This window comes from Cyprinodon tularosa, unplaced genomic scaffold, assembly GCF_016077235.1.
Source record: "Cyprinodon tularosa strain WSP-4 unplaced genomic scaffold, ASM1607723v1 ctg94, whole genome shotgun sequence".
NCBI lineage: Eukaryota > Metazoa > Chordata > Actinopteri > Cyprinodontiformes > Cyprinodontidae > Cyprinodon > Cyprinodon tularosa.
This window is the reverse complement of record NW_024039718.1, coordinates 947870-966371: the sequence shown is the minus strand read 5'-3', so window position 1 is coordinate 966371 and position 18502 is coordinate 947870. Positions and strand designations below refer to the sequence as shown.

The 18502-nt window shown below is 37.1% G+C and overlaps 1 protein-coding gene across 3 annotated transcripts; it reads left to right on the top strand.

Annotated features, from left to right (window-relative positions):
* The first annotated feature begins 1755 nt into the window (after positions 1 to 1755).
* Positions 1756 to 18050, top strand: rnf165a (ring finger protein 165a). Of its 3 annotated transcripts, none has more exons than XM_038274952.1 (8): positions 1756 to 1938; positions 13420 to 13723; positions 13810 to 13932; positions 14069 to 14195; positions 16015 to 16119; positions 16313 to 16408; positions 16508 to 16611; positions 17715 to 18050. In XM_038274952.1, exons 1-8 carry the CDS (start codon positions 1878 to 1880, stop codon positions 17830 to 17832), a joined length of 1038 nt encoding a protein of 345 aa, XP_038130880.1. In that variant the 5' UTR covers positions 1756 to 1877; the 3' UTR covers positions 17833 to 18050. The 3 variants fall into 3 exon arrangements, with proteins under 3 accessions (XP_038130880.1, XP_038130879.1, XP_038130881.1); XM_038274951.1 differs by having other exon boundaries at positions 1757 to 1938; positions 13807 to 13932; XM_038274953.1 differs by lacking the exon at positions 1756 to 1938 and adding an exon at positions 7745 to 8173 and having other exon boundaries at positions 13807 to 13932.
* The last annotated feature ends 452 nt before the right edge of the window (positions 18051 to 18502 follow it).

The window sequence follows — 18502 nt, the reverse complement described above, 5'->3', positions numbered from 1 at the left end:
GCATTAGTATTTTTAATCTCAGTCATTCTGTTGTGATTCTACAGTATGTGTATGTTATAATATAGAATATATGTAATCATATTTAGGGCCCTTACCCAGATGTAATTACCCTCCACCGATCTTGCCTTGTAAAAAGTCCTCTCAGCATGTAAGTAAACTCTTGGTGTAATAATGACCTTTTGACTTTATCCCACTTCTAAAGCTTTAACACTAAAATGTTTTTGTCAAATCAGATCAGTGTGTAATGTTTAATCTACACAAAGAAAAATAATTTACATAGAGAAAAATGTCTCCCACCCCATGCATGAAGCTGTTGCAGAACTGGAGAGCTCAGCTCCTTCAGTGACAGACTGCTGCACCCTAAATGCACCAGAGAGCGTTATCACAGTTCCTTCCAGTCAGTTAAATGACATGCTGCTGTCATTTTGCACATCTCTGATGTTGCTGCTACTTTCAAATATCCAAATATTCAATATATTCAAATATTTTTTAACTCTTCACAATGATTTTATTCTTACACACTTTTCTAAGGTCCACATTTGTGTGACCACTTTTTTTTCAATTTTTTTCCAACTTTTCATTGTCGTTACACAGTCAGAAGTAGGGGAGTAAATCACACCCATCATGGTGATTCGATTAAGTATCAATTTCCTTTATTTTTGATACTCAAGAATAAACCACGATACGTATTCGTGTTTATTTATTTTTATTTCTTTCTTTTACCTTACAGGCTAGACGATGTTTCAAATTTGACATAAATCAATGAAAGCTGTAATATCATTATGCATTTTATTTGAGAAACAAGAGCAAATAACAGAAGTAACAAAGTTGTACTCCACCTAGGCCTGTGAAAACCTAATTCACTGAAAAATAATAATACCTCTGTGTTATAGATCTTGAAAGGCCTTGCATCAAAAAATACTGCAAGCGGAAAGGGTAGTGGCTAAAGAAGCGAGGTAGGAGGGCAAAAGAGGTTTAGCGCCACTGCAGCACAGCAGTCAGAATTACGTCCAGGAGCAAATTGATAAAAATAGACCGGATGGAAAAAAAAAAACATGAATCAATACTCTTGAGGACATGATGCATCGGATCATCGGCTGTTGGATCTATGCATCAGTACAAAACGATTATTATTTACACCCCTAGTCACAAGTGCATTGCAACACAATGAACTGCCATAGTGCGGTGCCCAGGGAGCAGTGTGGGGTTAGGTCTTTGCTCAGGGACCCAGAGTGGTAATTGAACTCAGAACCTCTGGATTCCAAGCTCAATGCCCTAGGCTGCATTCCCCTAATTCCTTCTATAATCCTTTGGCTGACGGAAACACCAGAATTTCCTTATTGTGGGACAATAAAGGGATTTTTTATTCTATTCTATTTTATTCTATTCTATTCTTTTCTATTACATTCCATTCTGTTTTATTTTTTTCCTTTCTTTTTTATTCTATTTTATTTTATTCTATTCCATTCTATCTAATGTAATCTATTCTATTCCATTCCATTCTATTCTTTTCTATTTTATTTTATTTTATTTTAATTTATTTTATTCTATTATATTCTATTACATTCTATTCTATTCTAAAAAAAAAAAAAAAAAAAAAAAAGAAAGGTTACTGAATGGTCTTGTCAAAGAGGGGTGGGCTGTTCATAATCTAGCATCCCCGCCCGGGCTCTCTTCCCATTGGTGGATTAAGGTGTCAATGCAGACGGTGCAGCCTGAAGCGGGCTGCTGATTGGTCGCTGTGCTCTTTGTTGTGTGCGCGCTCACAGCTGAGCCTGTCCGTTTGATTGTGCTGGAGATCGGAGGGGGGCTACAGGGGATCATTTCCATGGACCATCTGTCTCGCTGGCTGCGCTCACAACAAAGAAGGACCCAGGATGGTGTTAGTCCATGTCGGATATCTGGTTCTCCCCGTCTTCGGCTCAGTTAGAAATAGAGGTATGAAAAGATTTACGTTTCTAAATTTCACTCCGTCTTCACCGACGGGACATTTTCTCGGCGTCTCCTTCCTGTTAGTATCGGTAAAGATGATGTAAACAGAGCGGACACCTGCTAACTAAAATAGAAGCGACGGAGACTATCATTAGCCGTCCTGCTAGCTGCGGCACAGCTTTAAAAATGCAACAGAATCTAACAAAAAAGAACTTAACTCCGAATAAATACAGCTAAAGCCAAAGAGGGTTATGGGGCTGCTGGTTTATCTCGCTTTAGGCCTGTAAATCGCAGCTGTCAGATTTCCAGGCTTTTGTTTTGTCCTCAGTGGTTTGCGCGCTGCTGTCTGCTTTACCTGTTTATATGCGCATTTATACCAGTCCAGTTTTATCAAGATTTTCTCTTTAGCCTATTGTAGTTTAACAGGCTCCAAACAAACAATAAATATCTGTCTAAAAATAGATACAAAATAAAAATAAAGCGACCCTGGGCTTTATTTCTTCTTTGTGTTCCAGTAGTGCGTTAATTTTTCGTGTTTCTGACATTAGTTCAGTTCAGTTTCATTCATTGAATGTGCTTAACGAGTTATTATAAAGGAATGTGGGGCCCCATGAAAGACATTGATATTGCCCCCCCCCCCCCAAAAAAAAAAAATAGATGATTAATTAATTAAGCTATAAAGCCGCTATAAAGATGCACAGAAGAATATCATTTACATTTTCAATGTCATTTTCTACTGTACATTTTCAACAAAGGAACTTTAAAGTTTACATTATAAAAGCACCGTCTCAAAATAAAAACATATACAAATATATTCCTATTTAGTTTGGGGGTGTGGTGGGCAATATAACCTTTGTTTTGCTGTTTAATGCGGATAAGATCAGGGACAAGAGAAAGGTCATTCATTTTTTTGCGGGATTTTCTTTTTATATTTTTATATCTAGTGGGACATATCTTTTTTTTTTTCTTCTATTGGGGCTCCTTTGAGTCAGGGCCGTTGGTATCTTCCCACTTCCCCCCCATACGGCACCTCTGGATCCAATAGACAACTTAATTAAAAATAGAAATATATTTCTTGTATGTCTCAATTTCTAATATTACAATAAGTGCTAAATTTGGCCAGAAAAAAAAGGTGAGATTCAGATGTTTTGATTTGGCCGTTTAAATATGCCTCTTAGAGGCAGCAGGCTATCTGTGCTGATTTTTGTAGTAATAATAATAATAGTTGTAGCAGTAGACGTTTTGATTGTTAAAACTACATGGAGTAGCACCAATGATTTCATTGTGCTTTTATTTGTGTTCTTTTTTCCTGTTCCATAGTATCGAGGCTGGCTCTACATTCCGCATTTCTCAGACCTTTGTCCCCCTCCATTGTGTAGCTAACGATCATCTGCTGCTGTCTGCCGTAGCCTCTGCCTGTTCTCTGCATCTAGCTGTATTGTGAACCCCCTTCTTCCTCATTTCCTCTTTCCATCTGAAGAAGACATTGGCATTAAAACAGACAAACAAACCGAGCTCCCACTCATACCGTATCCTTCTGTGTAACAGACTAAAGAATAACACCTTTTTTCTGTAGGAGAATAGTTTGTCTTTATTTAAACTGTCATGTTGCTCTTTAGTAAATAACCCATTGTAGAGTTTACTACAGGCTGTCATTGTGATTCTCCCATTCAGTGTGGATAGACTACATTCTGCTGTAAATTTCTGTAAAGTGGATACATTTTGATCCTCCTGGATTCGATTATAGCCAGGCTTGATCGAACTGTTTGATTACCGCCTCCATCCAAAAGGTGCATTGTACTGGGGGTTTTATACTTAAAGCAAGTGGCTATATTTATAAGGCAGTGCAATAATTTGGATATCATTGTATAGTGCTGACATCACAATTTAAGTGAGGTTATCTTTCACCCTTATTGGTCCACTGCACCTGTTAAAACTGCTGTCCAAACAGCTGGTCATAGACCCCCCTCCCGTCCATGTGTCCAAGCCTGTGTTCCTGCTAGCCGAATTGATTTCACAGTAAATTGGCGAGATGCAGCTCTAACTCATTGTGCCATTTTTTTGAAAATAACCCACTATCATGCACTATCCCCCCCCGCCCCCCCCCCCCCCCCCCCCCCACCCTCTCCTTTCAAATCCTCCAGCACCTCCAGAATGCTATCCATTTTACAGGGATGTGTATATCCTGCACTGCTGTAGAAATCCTTTTTAGAATCAAAATGTCTTTTTATTCTTTGGTTGTGGCTTTCTGCCTTATGTTTTGTTTTTGTATTAGAACCTAATGCATGTTTATTTTATACTTTTGTTGTTTTTTTTCCACATTGAGCAGCAGATTCTAATGTAATCTTTGTGTAGAGATGTCCCTGCTGTACTGAAATGTGCTGTAAGCATAAACATCTACTCATTGGATGCTGCTTCTCTTCTGTTAACCATACAGAGAGCATGGTCGGGCTTTGTCTTTGCTCTTATTTGCATGGTATTACAATAGTTTTGTAGGTTCTTTATTATTCTTATTACTATTATCACACAGTGCCACTCATACTAATATTTCCCAATAAAGACTGTAGTTCTCTTCTTAACCTTCAGTGTGCTTTTTGCTGATTTCCATGTGTTCCCTCCTTCTTTCCTTGCCCACTGTGCTGTCACCGAGACAGTCCCCTCACTCTATGTATGTGCTCTCATTTTTCAGCCATCTTTAACAGAGTCTCCTCAACTTGCTGACTTGGCTTTTGTTTTTTTGTTTTTTGGAGCAATGCAAACTTTTACTCATTTAACAAAAAAGGCTGATACTGATCTTTCCATTTTTTATTACATCATTGACTTTAAATCATTTCACAATTGGGGAAAAAAGCAGTCTTCAATGCATCAGCTCAATGGTGTTTATTGGTGCTGAATTACAATAGGAATCAGTCTTAAGGGGATCACTCAACATAAACAGCACCCTCTACAAGTATTGATTTAGAAAATATCCTAATTGCAGTTAAAATGTTGAGAATATATATATATATATATATATATATATATATATATATATATATATATATATATATATATATATATTATACACTGCCTGGCCAAAAAAAAAAGTTGCCACCAAAAAAAAGGTCACTCACTCTAATACTTTGTTGGACCGCCTTTAGCTTTGATTACAGAACGCATTAGCTGTGGCATTGTTTTGATAAGCTTCTGCAATGTCAAAAGATTTATTTCCATCCAGTGTTGCATTAGTTTTTCACCAAGATCTTGCATTGATGATGGTGGAGTCTGACCGCTGCGCAAAGCCCTTGCTAGCACATCCCAAAGATTCTCAATGGGGTTGAGGTCTGGACTCTGTGGTGGCCAATCCATGTGTGAAAATGATGTGTCAGGCTCCCTGAACCAGTCTTTCACAATTTGAGCCCAATGAATCCTGGCATTGTCATCTTGGAATATGCCTGTGCCATCAGGGAAGAAAAAGTCCATTGATGGAATAACCTGGTCATTCAGTATATTCAGGTAGTCAGTTGACCTCATTCTTTAAGCACATACTGTGCCTGAACCTAGACCTGACCAACTGCAGCAACCCCAGATCATAACACCGCCCCCACAGGCTTGTACAGTAGGCACTTGGCATGGTGGGTGCATCACTTCACCTGCCTCTCTTCTTACCCTGATTCGCCCATCACTCTGGAACAGGGTAAATTTGGACTCATCAGACCACATGACCTTCTTCCATTGCTCCACAGTCCAATCTTTATGCTCCCTAGCAAATTGAAGCCTTTTTTTCCGGTTAGCCTCACTGATTAGTGGTTGTCTTACGGCTACACAGCTGTTCAGTCCCAATCCCTTGAGTTCCCTTCGCATTGTACGTGTGGAAATGCTCTTACTTTCAGTATTAAACATAGCCCTGAGTTCTACTGTTGTTTTTCTTCGATTTGATCACACCACACGTTTAAGTGATCGCCGATCACGATCATTCAGGATTTTTTTTCGGCCACATTTCTTCCTTGAAGATGATGGGTCCCCACTATCCTTCCAGTTTTTAATAATGCGTTGGACAGTTCTTAACCCAATTTTAGTAGTTTCTGCAATCTCTTTAGATGTTTTCTCTGCTTGATGCATGCCAATGACCCTTCTCAAACAGACTTAACATATTTTCCATGACCTCGGGATCTGTCTTTCAACATGGTTGTTTAGGAAATGAGAAGCAAGTCATTGCACCAGTTAGGGTTAAATAACTTGTTGCCAGCTGAAAGATAATCGCCCATGCAGTAGTTATCCAGTAGGAGGCTCGTACCTATTTGCTTAGTTGAATACAGGTGGCGACTTTCTTTTTGGCCAGGCAGAGTGTGTGTGTATATGTGTAAAAAAATAAATAAATAAAAATATATATATATTATTTGAAACCTCATGGAACACTGAATCTCTTCAGACTGTCTTCTGTAGAAAATGATCCCGGTAGGTTTTATAAACTTGTCATAAAACTCTGCACTTAATCATGATTTGTAAAGCCTTTCAGAAGAGCCCACACTATCACACCTCCTCCATCATGCTTAATAGTCAGAATGAGATAATTTTCTACGTTAGTTAGGAGAGGTCCTAAACAACTCGCAGGCATTAAGACTTTGTCTATACATTGTTTGAAGAACCTGGTGATCCCATTTCTTTCTCACCGTCCTAAGAGTGCTTAACGGTTTAAACACATGGGACTTAAACATTTGTTCTGTGTGAGTGTACATTTTAGATATTGCTCTCACTGTATATTTTGGCAAATTTGGGTCATAAGGTGTTTTCTTGTCACCATTTCCTGAATACCAAAACGTCTTACATAATTGCAATTTAGCCTTAACAATAATAATAATAATACAATTTCTCACGTTTTAGAATTGATTGTTTTGGCTGTGTGGTTATACAGCATTGATACTTGTATTAACATTCAGCAGCAAATTATTAAAGTAGTAGTAGTTAATGGTGGCTTTAAGAACAGTGGAAAATTTATTGAATTGATTTATGATTAAATTGATTTAATTTTAGGAATTAGTGAGCTGTTTCACAATAGTAAAATATTTTTTTCTTTAATACAGCCCTACACTCTCCTTAATAGCACATTACATTCTCTAGAAAATACCAATAATTAAAATAGCACATCGTTCTAAAATTTGGCAAATGTATACTTTTTTAATGACTACAATAATCATAATGTTTTTTATTTAATTTTTAAAATGCAAAATTAAGCTTTAAAACATTTTTTAACTGATAAGTTACCTACTTGTTTCTAAGGAGTTTATTACTGCCTTTAAAAGCCATACATTCCTGGTGTAGTTTAACACAATGTGTCCTAATGAAATGAAAGATAAACTTGGGTTTATTGGTGAATTATTGGTCTGTTCTTGAAGTTAAAATATTTAATTTCATAAATGGAGGTGCTGATTATTTTTTAAGAACAGTGCATCCAGGGTATTGGGCGGGGCATAAATCAAATTATGCTTTAATTATGGGTTACCTCCTTTCTTTGTGCAGTCAGAAGAGTTGTTTTCTAACAAAATCCTGTCATTCTACCTAGAACTTTTCAGGTATTCTGTCCATAATCTGGGATAAATGCAGGTAATAGATTAAAACGGAATTATTTACAAAAACGGTGATTACCGCTGTAATAAACAATGAACATGCAGGGCAGCTGAAGCACAAAGACTCCAGTTTGATTCAAACTAGAAGTAGTTTGTCATGAGTTAATCAGATTTTATCACTGTTCTTGTCTTAATGAAAGAGAACATTAAAAGGGTTATATACCACTACATTAGGGAGATATTAATACACAAAGACTTAGAAAAACCCATAAAACTTCTTCATGATTACAAGCCATGTATTTTGATATGGTATATGATTGAACCGACATCAGAGAGGGAAAATTTTCTCTCATTTTTCAGCTTCCACTGCATTTGCAGCTTCAAGTCTTTTGATGTATGGATGAATCGTCTTTTCACATTAATGCCCAGCAATGTCTGACCATTTAAGTTCTGTCACAGATTGAATTGGATTTTAGGCTGAACCTAGACTGGACCCTTCTAACAGATCCATGCCCGCTTTGGTCTAAAGCATTTCATCGAACCCCTGGCTGTATGTTTACAGTTGTAGTCCTGCTGGAAAGTTGGCATCCGACCCAGTCGTCTTCCTGTTGACTCCTTTGTTCCCGCAGAAGAAGAGTCCCATAACATGATATCGACCCCCCCAATTGTCACTGAACTAAAAGTATGTTTTAAAGGTAATGTTCAGCTCTGGTCTAATCTGATAAAGTAAAGTTTCTTAACCCTGGTCCTCAGGGCCCACTGTCCTACATGTTTTTGGCGTTTCCCTGCCTCCACACACCTGGCTTGAATGAAAAGATGATTAACAGGCCTTTGCAGCACTTGATTGCTGCTGAGGAGGTACTGCAGCCAATTGAATCAGATGTGCTTGAGTACACAGTTAAAAATGGGAGTTTATCTACTTAACACTAAATGGAGTATTTACAAATATACTGAGTGTAAATCTGCTCAAGTGTTGGAGTTAATAATTGTAAAATTTTACAGCCATGCAGTGTAACTTCTACTCTATAATGTGTTGATTTCAACCAATCTCTGAAAGAGTCTTCTTGTTTTGTAACACGAGTAAAATTCTGAAAAAAAAAAAAAAAAAAAACTATGAAAATCTGTCACCACCTACAGAGTAAATTTTACACTCATTTGGAGTGGGACAAAATGTTTTCTGAAGTAACACAAAAGCCACCTAATAGTAGAGACATCTAAAACATGAAGTGGGGCCTCAGGGGCCAGGGTTAAGAAACCCTGTGAAAAACCACCTGGTTTGTTGGTGTATCACATAAAATCTGTGAAAAATAAATCTGTTTAAAGTCTGGCAGAATGTGGAAAAGTTCAGTAGGTAGCCTTTTTTTATTTTTTCATAACCAAGCAAGATATCTTCATTCCCACATTTTAAAAATTAACATATAGATTAGACAACAAAAAATGAGAAGACAGATCAGTGTCATTGAATGACTTACAATAGCATTTGGATAAGAGGCTTTTTTAAGGTGCTGAATATGTTATCAATGAAAGAGAATTTGTAAAACTGCAAAACTGAAGAGTATTTCAAATTAATATTTATAATTTGTATGGGTTTTAAAAGAAATAAAGAAACTCCCAACCAACTTTCCTGGAAAATGCAACAGACCTTCTCACAATTTCTACATAAGCTTTTACGAACCAGCAGGTTTCTGAAGATGAAAAGGAGAGAAAATCAATTTAGCTTAGACTAAACCTGATAGGTTTTGAATTATAAATTGCCCAACATTAAGTAACATTTATTTAAACTACAGGAGCTAAAATAGTGTAAACAGTATTTGATTAGACTGTCATCACAGTCTAATGGCTGGGAGCGTTGAGCTTAATTAGAACACAGAAGAAAATCGACGAACTGGGAGAAATCATCATAGCAAGCACCACTGATTGGTGTTGTATACCAAAAATGTCACTTTCTGCTTCTAACTTGTTTTCAACTTTGCATCCTAAATTGAGATTTAATCTATGGAGCATTTAGATGCACAATCTAAAGATACAACCCCAAATATAAAGTGTTAGAACTTGGAGCCAAATGCTGTCTGGGCTGCAATATTCACCACTCTATGTAGTTCAGGGTTTCAGATATTATTTATGTGCAGGCATAAGGGGAGCTTGAGATGCAGGCTTGCAAGCTTAGCACATTTCTCTACAAACTCCAGCAACAGAGTTTTAAATAACTCAACAGCTGTAATGCACATGCTCCTCTGCAGTGGCTGTGCTCCGACAGCAACAACTTATCTGTGTCCTCATTTAACCAGCAATGTAATATGTGGTGCAGGTTTGCAGTGCAGCATGTGCCTGTGAGTTCACTGATCAGTGAGATCATCAGGTGAGGCGGTTTTTATTATGTCACAAGATGGATGGAAGATATCCAGGGGATGATTAGCTTATAAAGGAGGTGTGAGCTGCAGTGATGGAAGCTGGAGGAGATAAGGCAGCTTTCATGTCAGCCAGCAGTCGCAAGTGGGCGGGGCTAATCCACTGTCACTCACACAGGGAAGCCATGCTGCAGCTACACTGTGGGGGAGGGGCTGTCTGCGCAAGTGCTGTTCTGGGATGGCTGAATTTCTAAGACTGAGTTTCTGGGTGGATGGTTTGTTTTCTGCCAATAAAAGGTTCTGGTTCTGTAAAGTCAAAGGAAAAATGTATCATCAGGGCCTTTAGTCCTCATGGCTCTACATTATTACATATTCAGATATAAAACAATATCACACATGCACAAATAAAACTGATGTACAGAAAGGAGTACCCAATCTAGACTATCAGTGAGCCATTTCTGCTCTACTTCCTCAGCCAAATGTTTGACTGTGCCTTTTTTGGGTTCACTGGCTTCTCTGTCCTGAGGCTAAATGCAATGAAGTGAAAGCCTGTAAATATGTCAGAAATAATCAAACACAAAGTTGTTATTCTTTTAAGGCCCGTGAATATTTGCTTTTTCTTAGGGTCTTTTTAATATGAATTAACATCCAGCACCTAATTAGCATAGGTTGTCCAAAATAACCTGCATATGTCTGATTAAATTTACCTTAGATGGACTTTAGCTAAAAGACTACATTTCTTTGTTTGATACTCTGAGAAAATAAGTAATTAAATAACGATTTATCCTGGCTTTGGAGTTCAAACATTTTTTATAATCTCCACAAAGAGATCCTTTAAAATGTCCATCAGCGGACAGACAGTGCTTATACTCTAGGTTCCTAGATCTTCATATCCATTAAGAACAGTGGTCAAAATTACTAAACTGACTAAAAATGGCAAGAAAATGAAAATCAGCAACAACAGAACTACAAAGTCACAGAAAATACTCATAATTTATCATAACACGTTTTTGCAGAGTTAGGTAAATGTTAAAACTAATTAACTGCATGGATTTATAAGAGGAAGTTAAAGGTTAGAGAACAAAAATACAATAAAATTCAAAGAAACATGCTGTGAATACAGATACATACATGAGATACTTTACATCTCAAACATACACACACAGACACACACAAAATCATTAACATTAGACAGAAAATAACAAAAAAAACTTAACTTACAAAATAATTGAAATGTAATTTTGTTACGTTGCTTTAAGTTAGTGCTGCTAATTTTTCCTTTATTCGTGTCGTTTATTAAAATTTCAACAGCCTATATTCATTGTCTAGAGTGCCCTTAAAAAAAAAGAGTAAGATTTTAATAAGTTTTACTGCTTAATAGGAGCTAATTATAAAAAAAAAATGCTTCCAGAGCACTTTTCCTTCGTTCTATTTTGTCTTGATTACTTTTCCTTACCTTAAATGTTTCATCATGCAGTTAACTAATCTAGAAATCAATGACTTCACTTAAACAAGCACAGCTAATTGATATCAGCTCTTAAATGGTCTTAAAACCATGTCCGAACTGCAAATCTGACACTGATTTTGAGTTCATTAATTTCACTCACCATTTCACAAACTCATCTGCATTTGGCATTTAGAGGTTGTTATGTTTCATGCCTATCAAAATCGAAATATTTAAGGAGATTTTCTATAATCCATTTCATGTTTACTGTGAGAAAATACGATTTAGTTATTTTCATTCTCTCAGCGATCGTTAAGTTCCCTAGTTCATCAAAAACCAAACTCTACATAAATGGTCTGCAATTTAAAAAAATCTGAAATATACTATTAAACAATACAACACTCATTTATGTGTAACCCATTGCTCGTAAGGAACTTCAAAGGGAATTAAACTGAACTGAAAAGTGTCTTAATGGGAACAAAACTGAAATTACAGATGGAGGGGTATGAAAAGAGGCACATGTGCACTATTAGTCCTCTGCTGTTAAATTAATTTGGATGCAATTATGAAATGTATTAGAAAAACAGAGTCAGAAGTAATCCCTTCATCATGGACACATTAGACATACACTGTCACTCTATATTACGGTTTAACAGATGCTTATAGACAAATTAAGCATGAAAACAGTCTAAGTATGCTTGCTGGTGAGGCCTACTATCATGAGCAGACCACCCTCCTTATTCTTGTCCAGAACACTGTTTTTTTTTTTCGTGTTGCTTTTTTACTGTAAGCTCTCTACAGTCCAAATTTCTTTGTGCTGAGAGTAATTTGTATTGATTGACTTTGACTCCATCCGTCTAATTACTTTTCTGTCTCTGATATTAACAGCTGTTGGGGGCAAAACATCACTGTTATTAGGTTATTATGAGAATAATTTGTTTAATGTTCCTTCAAATAACTTTCATTATACACAGTAGAGCTAAAATCCATGCAGCTTACTTGCTTTAGACTGCAGCTAAATGTCGTTTGAAATATCCCATAATAGATTATATTATACTGGTTAACATGGTTCCAGAGGTGGGTGGAGTACGCAAACATTACACTCAAGTTAAAGTAGAACTACCTTAACATCATTTTACACAAGTAGAAGTAGAAAGTAGTCCTCTAAGTTGTTTGATTTAAAACAAATGGTGTTATGTGTAAAAATGATGTAATCAGACGGGCAGTTATTTGCAAAAAAAAACAAAAAACACAATTATTAATAACTTAATAACATAATTTGATAATAGCAGATTCAAATAGGAAAAACGGTTGTCTACATCAAAATGTCAGCATACAGTTGTGCTTGAAACTTTAGATACCCTTCCATTAAAAAAAAATCAGCTGGCAGTAAATTAATTGAAAATTGACAAAATTAATAATAAAAAACACTAATATAAAAAAAATGGAAATCATATATATATATATATATATATATATATATATATATATAACAAGTAAGCCTGATGGAGCTCCTTAACTACATTTTTTTTAGAAAAACTTTTGAGTCTGGAACATTTTGTTTTGAAGAATATTTTTTTTATTTAAAAAATTTCTAAATCACTGTTTTATTTTAATAAATGATCATTCAGTACATTTTTATTTATTATTACTTTTTTCTATTCTATGTTATCTGAAATACTAGTCTGAATTCATCATTCAACTGTCAAGTGTAGCTGTTTGTTAGGAAAGAATAAAGAACTTCCACTGTTTGCTCTGTTTGTCTTTATTGCTATAGTTACTCATAGTGGGTAGAACAACCAGAATTTTTACTCAAGTAAGAGTAGTGATACTATCGCAAGAATATTACTTAAGTAAACGTGTAAGGTACAGTAACCTGCAACTACTCCTAAAAGCACTTAAAAAAAAACTTGTTCAAATTTATGTAATTAACCAAACATAACAAGTTACTTCCCAACTCTGTTTTTTTTCTGGTGAGTATAAGTAAAATTTAGATTTTAGTCCTCTCAGTCCTAGTGTCTCTTATTCTGAGTCTGATTTCTTCTTTTTTCATCATATATATCTTTTTTGAGCTCTCACTCTGTCTCTTTCTCAGTGTGAAAGATCACAGTCTTGTTCTCTCTCATCGATTTGCCTTTATTTCACATAGGAGCGCACTTCAGCAGGCATCAGCACAGCCATGCTACCTCCTGCCGACACTTTCACCTGGGCGCACCCCAGGCTCCCATCTCAGCAGAGTTCCCTCTCGGACACGCCGGCCAGACCCCGCAGGCGGGCCTGGCTGCCCACCTACCCACCGCACACCACCCGACACTCACTGCCCTACCTGCACCGCCTCAGTTTCAGGACGTGTCAGGGCCTTCATTCCTACCTCAGGCCTTACACCAGCAATACCTCATCCAGCAGCAGCTCTTTGAAGCGCAGCAGCGCAGGATCCTTCCCCACTCATCCAGGTACTGATGGTATAGCATGCAAATTCACATGCAAATACTTAGAAATTCAATTAAAGAAAAAACGCCTTTTAATCTAATTTCAGAAGAACCCAGGAGCGTATTCCTTTGAATTCTCATCGGTTGCGTTCAGGTTATGAATACTCCCCTCCCATCCATGTTCCTCAGCCAATAACACAGCAGCAACGATACCTGGCTGAAGGCACCGACTGGTGAGTCCTCATCTGGGATTAACTAGAATCCTTCTGAGTTGAGAAATTATTCTATATTTTCCTCTCTGTGCCCATCTGTCTTGTAAGAGTAATAATGCTGATTTAGTCCCACTCATCTGTTCCTCTCTCTCTTCAGGGATCTCAGTGTAGATGCTGCTCTCCCTCCTCAGTACCAACTCCAGCAGCTTCCGCAGCACTATCAGCATTACCTGACCTCCCCTCGAATGCACCACTTCCCCAGGAACACATCATCTGCCCAAGTGGTACTGTTGGTTTCTCTGTTATTCTCTTTTTTATCTGGTTGATGAGTATTAAGAATGTAAAACAAGGATTCAAATCTAAAAACACAACAACAACTGACCATGGCTGATGATAGGTAATGCAAAAAAAAACTTACAGGATTTGATGCCCTCTTCCTTTAAAACGTGTTGTCAGATCATCATAAAATGCAATGACTTTAGCTGTAGCTGCTTTTGTTGCACTAGTTGTCCAGAACAGCTTGTGTAAGCAGAGTAGAAGTGAAATATCCATGACAAAAATATAACAAACAAAGGCAAAAATAGGAGCACAACACCAGCAATACCAACCACATAACAATGCCATGGAAAAGATCCAGGATGGATGTAGGTTATTTTGTTCCTTTGCAATCTCATACAATTGTTATTTAGTTTTTTATTTTTCCAATGACAACTTCTTCAGGTATGAAACAGAAGCTTCTTCTATAAGTCATCTATATTTCTACCTGCCTGGGAGTCCTTGTTTAGGCACTTCACCTACCAATGATTTAACATCTTTTTCTTAAAGGAAAACCACCATCTTGTTCTTTTGTGTTTGGCTGTGTCAATAATTAAATGCTTTTGTCTAATTTTTTTTTACATTTCATTGAAAGAAGAACTGAGGTCATTGTGTTCATTTTTAGTTCTACTACTTGCTCTCTTTCCTTGAACGTTGGTGCTCTTAAACGTTGTCTAAAGTAGTCTTTTGTAAATCTGGGAATGATTTTAGATGATTTTAGAGTCTGACTTAAATTTTGATCCTCAGATTAATTCTGCTCTAAGTAAAGGTTTTCTTTCACCTAAGACATACAGCTAAGCATCACGTAGTGCTAACCAGACATGACTTAAGGAAATTAGGCCATGCCTTTATTACAACCCATCTTGATTATTGCAATGCACTTAGTGTTGGGGTTAGTCAGGTGTCACTTTCACGTCTTCAGATTTTCCAGAATCTTGCAGCTGGGCTGTGAATAGGAGCTTGTTCTTGATCATTCTCTTTGCACAGAGTGTTTAACCTATCTTTATTTGAGATTTAAAGTGATCATAGTTACTATTCTTAGCCATGCTGACCCTGAGGAGTGGACCCTATGAGGACCTCTTGTTAGTTTCTTGTGAAATATGAAATGTCCTGACTTAACAAAAAAACAAAAATATATATTTTGTCCCAGTGTATGCTCCTGACCTAAAGGGACTATAGTAACGTATGACATAATTAAACCCTTCACCACACAAAGTAAAACTGAGCAGCAACCTTCAGAAAGATATCACTGAATAAAGACACACTAAAGAATTAAATTATAGAATTAGAAACTTACTTTTCAGCAACTATCAAAATAACATAGAGATCACATGCCAGAAATACCCCCCAAAAATCAGGCAAGAAACAAGGAAAACTTCAGAAGTACAAAGTTGTAAATGAGTTAATTTAGGACTGAAACTGTTCGTATTGATAGCGTTAGGTTTGCAGCGATCTTTAAATGTTTATCAATCTAAGACGGAAGATGAAGATTGGTCCATCACGAAAGCTACGGAATATGAATTTATTGAACAGGTTGTGTGTTTTTACTGTTTTACTCTTCTCTGTTCTGCAACTGCTAAGCTATTCACCAACTCACTGACTGTTTACAGTATATAGTTTGATTTTTTTCCTTTTTTTTGTATAAGTATCCCAGTATGTGATACTTATGTTTGTCTTTAAGCTAGCTAAACCTTGTAATAGACTACATCTATGGCAACATCTTCCATTTTTTGTCAACTAAATTTGAGTTAATCTAATCCTGTTAATGCTTTTTTTTTTCTTTTTCAGGTTGTTCATGAAATTAGAAATTACCCATATCCTCAGCTGCATCTGTTGGCCCTGCAGAGTTTAAATCCTTCAAGGCACGCCACAGCTGTGCGGGAAAGTTATGAGGTAAAACCTTCAACTTTGAAATGTATAAACAGTGAATATCAATATCTACTTGCTTTGCATTCTTAAGTAGTGGTCTGTTTCTAATCAGCTTTGTCTGTCTTCACTTTAAATAAGAAAAATTCTCCCCTTATTGTACTATTTCTGTTTTTTAATAGTATGTTATCATCCTAATTAACATGTCCTGTTTGAACAGGAGCTGTTGCAGCTTGAGGACCGACTGGGAAGCGTCAGCAGGGGAGCAGTCCAGACAACAATAGAAAGATTCACTTTTCCACACAAATACAAGAAGGTATTGCAGATAATCGGACCAACAAAGAGGCACAAGCATTATTATTTTAGATTAGTGTGAAATATGCTTTTATCTCTGTGGGATCTGATCTGCTAACAGAGAAAACCTCTGCAACTAAAGATTGGAGAGGAGGAGGAGGAAACAGACGTGGATGAGAAGTGCACTATCTGTTTGTCCATGCTGGAGGATGGAGAGGATGTCAGGTAGGTGACGCTCTATAACTGCAAAATAATTAGAAAAGTTTTCTTTTGTCCCTCTTGAACTAAACCAGGAGATCCATAAATGTCAAATGATTGCTTTATCTATTAACAAATTGTTCATAAATCTTAGATTGTAATTCTGGGAGCCAAATGGAAATGAGATGCACAAAGTTGGTAGAAGTGTAAAGCCGACAGGTTGCTCAGTTTTCACTGAATGATGCTTTGCTCTATACGGTTGCTAGGCAACTACAGAAGCAGATGTAGCTGACGATGAGCAAGAAATGACCCAATTCCAATCCCTCAATTTATCCATCTCAGTAAAAATCAATGACACTTTATTTTAAATCTTTTTTCATCATGAACAAAATCTTTTTGTTCTGAATGTGCCTTAAAATTAGACGCACGGCCACAAATGAACTACTACAGCTGAAATATTACAGGAAGTCACTGTTTGATGAGAAAATAAAAGTAAAGAAAAATCTTTTCTGCATGGATATGGAAAATTAAAACTTTGATTTAATGCTAAAGCATTTCCATAACTGATTATTAACAAGTGAAAGCAGCTTTATGAAATATATTTTTATGTTTTTCTGCACTGAAACATTATAATGTGTGTCAACACATGTCAATTAAATTCCTGGTTCTCTTTATTATTCCATCTCTTTATCCAAAATGTTGGCTTGTTTTCTGTGGCAAAAGTATTTGTGCTTTATTTGCCACCTACTTTTTAAACTTCAGGACAAAAAAATTAAAATGGGTTATATTTTACAGACACTGAAATTCGTATATTTTACAAACTTCAGAGTGTGGATCTATTCCTTAAAGAATGATGCACATGGACATGAAACTCAAACCAAGTTGGAAACATAATCTTATGGGGAATAAGAACAGCACCCTGGGGGTAAGAAAGCGGCTTGGTTTTCAGCATAAGGGGTCCCAGCTGTCTGAGAGGTAAGTGGGTGAAGAATGACGACTGAACAGAAGCAACCTCTATGCCCGAATAAACAAATGTTTTTCCCCTGGCTTTAGAGGTTTCTAACTCTCACGTAACTATGTTCATTAAGGGAGTCTATATGAATCCACTCTGCTGTCTCTATGTCTTCCAGGCGATTGCCCTGCATGCACCTCTTCCACCAGGGCTGTGTGGACCAATGGCTGGCTACCAGCAGGAAGTGTCCAATCTGTCGGGTTGACATCGAAACACAGCTGAACCCCGACAGCTGATGAGATTTGACTCCTTGTGATTCACTCACTCTTGTGTGATTCCTTTCTCTCTTCCATCCTGGCTTGCCGGTCAGCTCCCACATGACACAGTCCATGTGTGCCCTCCAAACCTCCCTCCCCCCACCTTAGTGGGTGCTTTGCCAAATGTCTCCAGACTTCACGCGGCAATGAAAAAAAAAAAAAAAACCCTGTCTAATTAACGCTTTATTGAGCCAAGCTAGAACAGCATGAGAGGCTGAAAATGACTCTCTTTATATAGAAGCACATCCTTCTGGGAAGCAAACGACACTGGAACCCAAAACCACACACTTTCCTCATGTACACAGGGTTTACTTGTAGCTTGCTGGTTGTGAGTGGGGTGTTGTTGCAGTTGTGGTGTTGTATTGTAGGTAGCCACGGGCTGTGTAGCATGTCCTCAAAGCCATGACTCTCTGTCTGATCAGTGGAAAACACATAATCACACACTAAACTCTCTGCTTTCTCTCTTTCCTCTGATTCTGACACAGACATATGCTTAACAGATACTAAACTGCTCGGATGCCATGTTTACCCTAAAGATCTTTGTGGTCGTAGTAGAGTAGCAGTAACCAACAAGTGATATTTGGTGGACTATCGCCTTTTTGGGTCGAAGCACTAGCTAGCTAAGTGTTTTGATCATATCATACAGCTT

Coding starts and splice junctions, on each gene's coding strand:
- rnf165a (XM_038274951.1), top strand. CDS start 1,878: ATGGTGTTAGTCCATGTCGGATATCTGGTTCTCCCCGTCTTCGGCTCA. Junction 13,724..13,806: donor ATCCTTCCCCACTCATCCAG/GTACTGATGGTA, acceptor ATCTAATTTCAG/AAGAACCCAGGAGCGTATTC. Junction 16,409..16,507: donor TTCCACACAAATACAAGAAG/GTATTGCAGATA, acceptor ATCTGCTAACAG/AGAAAACCTCTGCAACTAAA.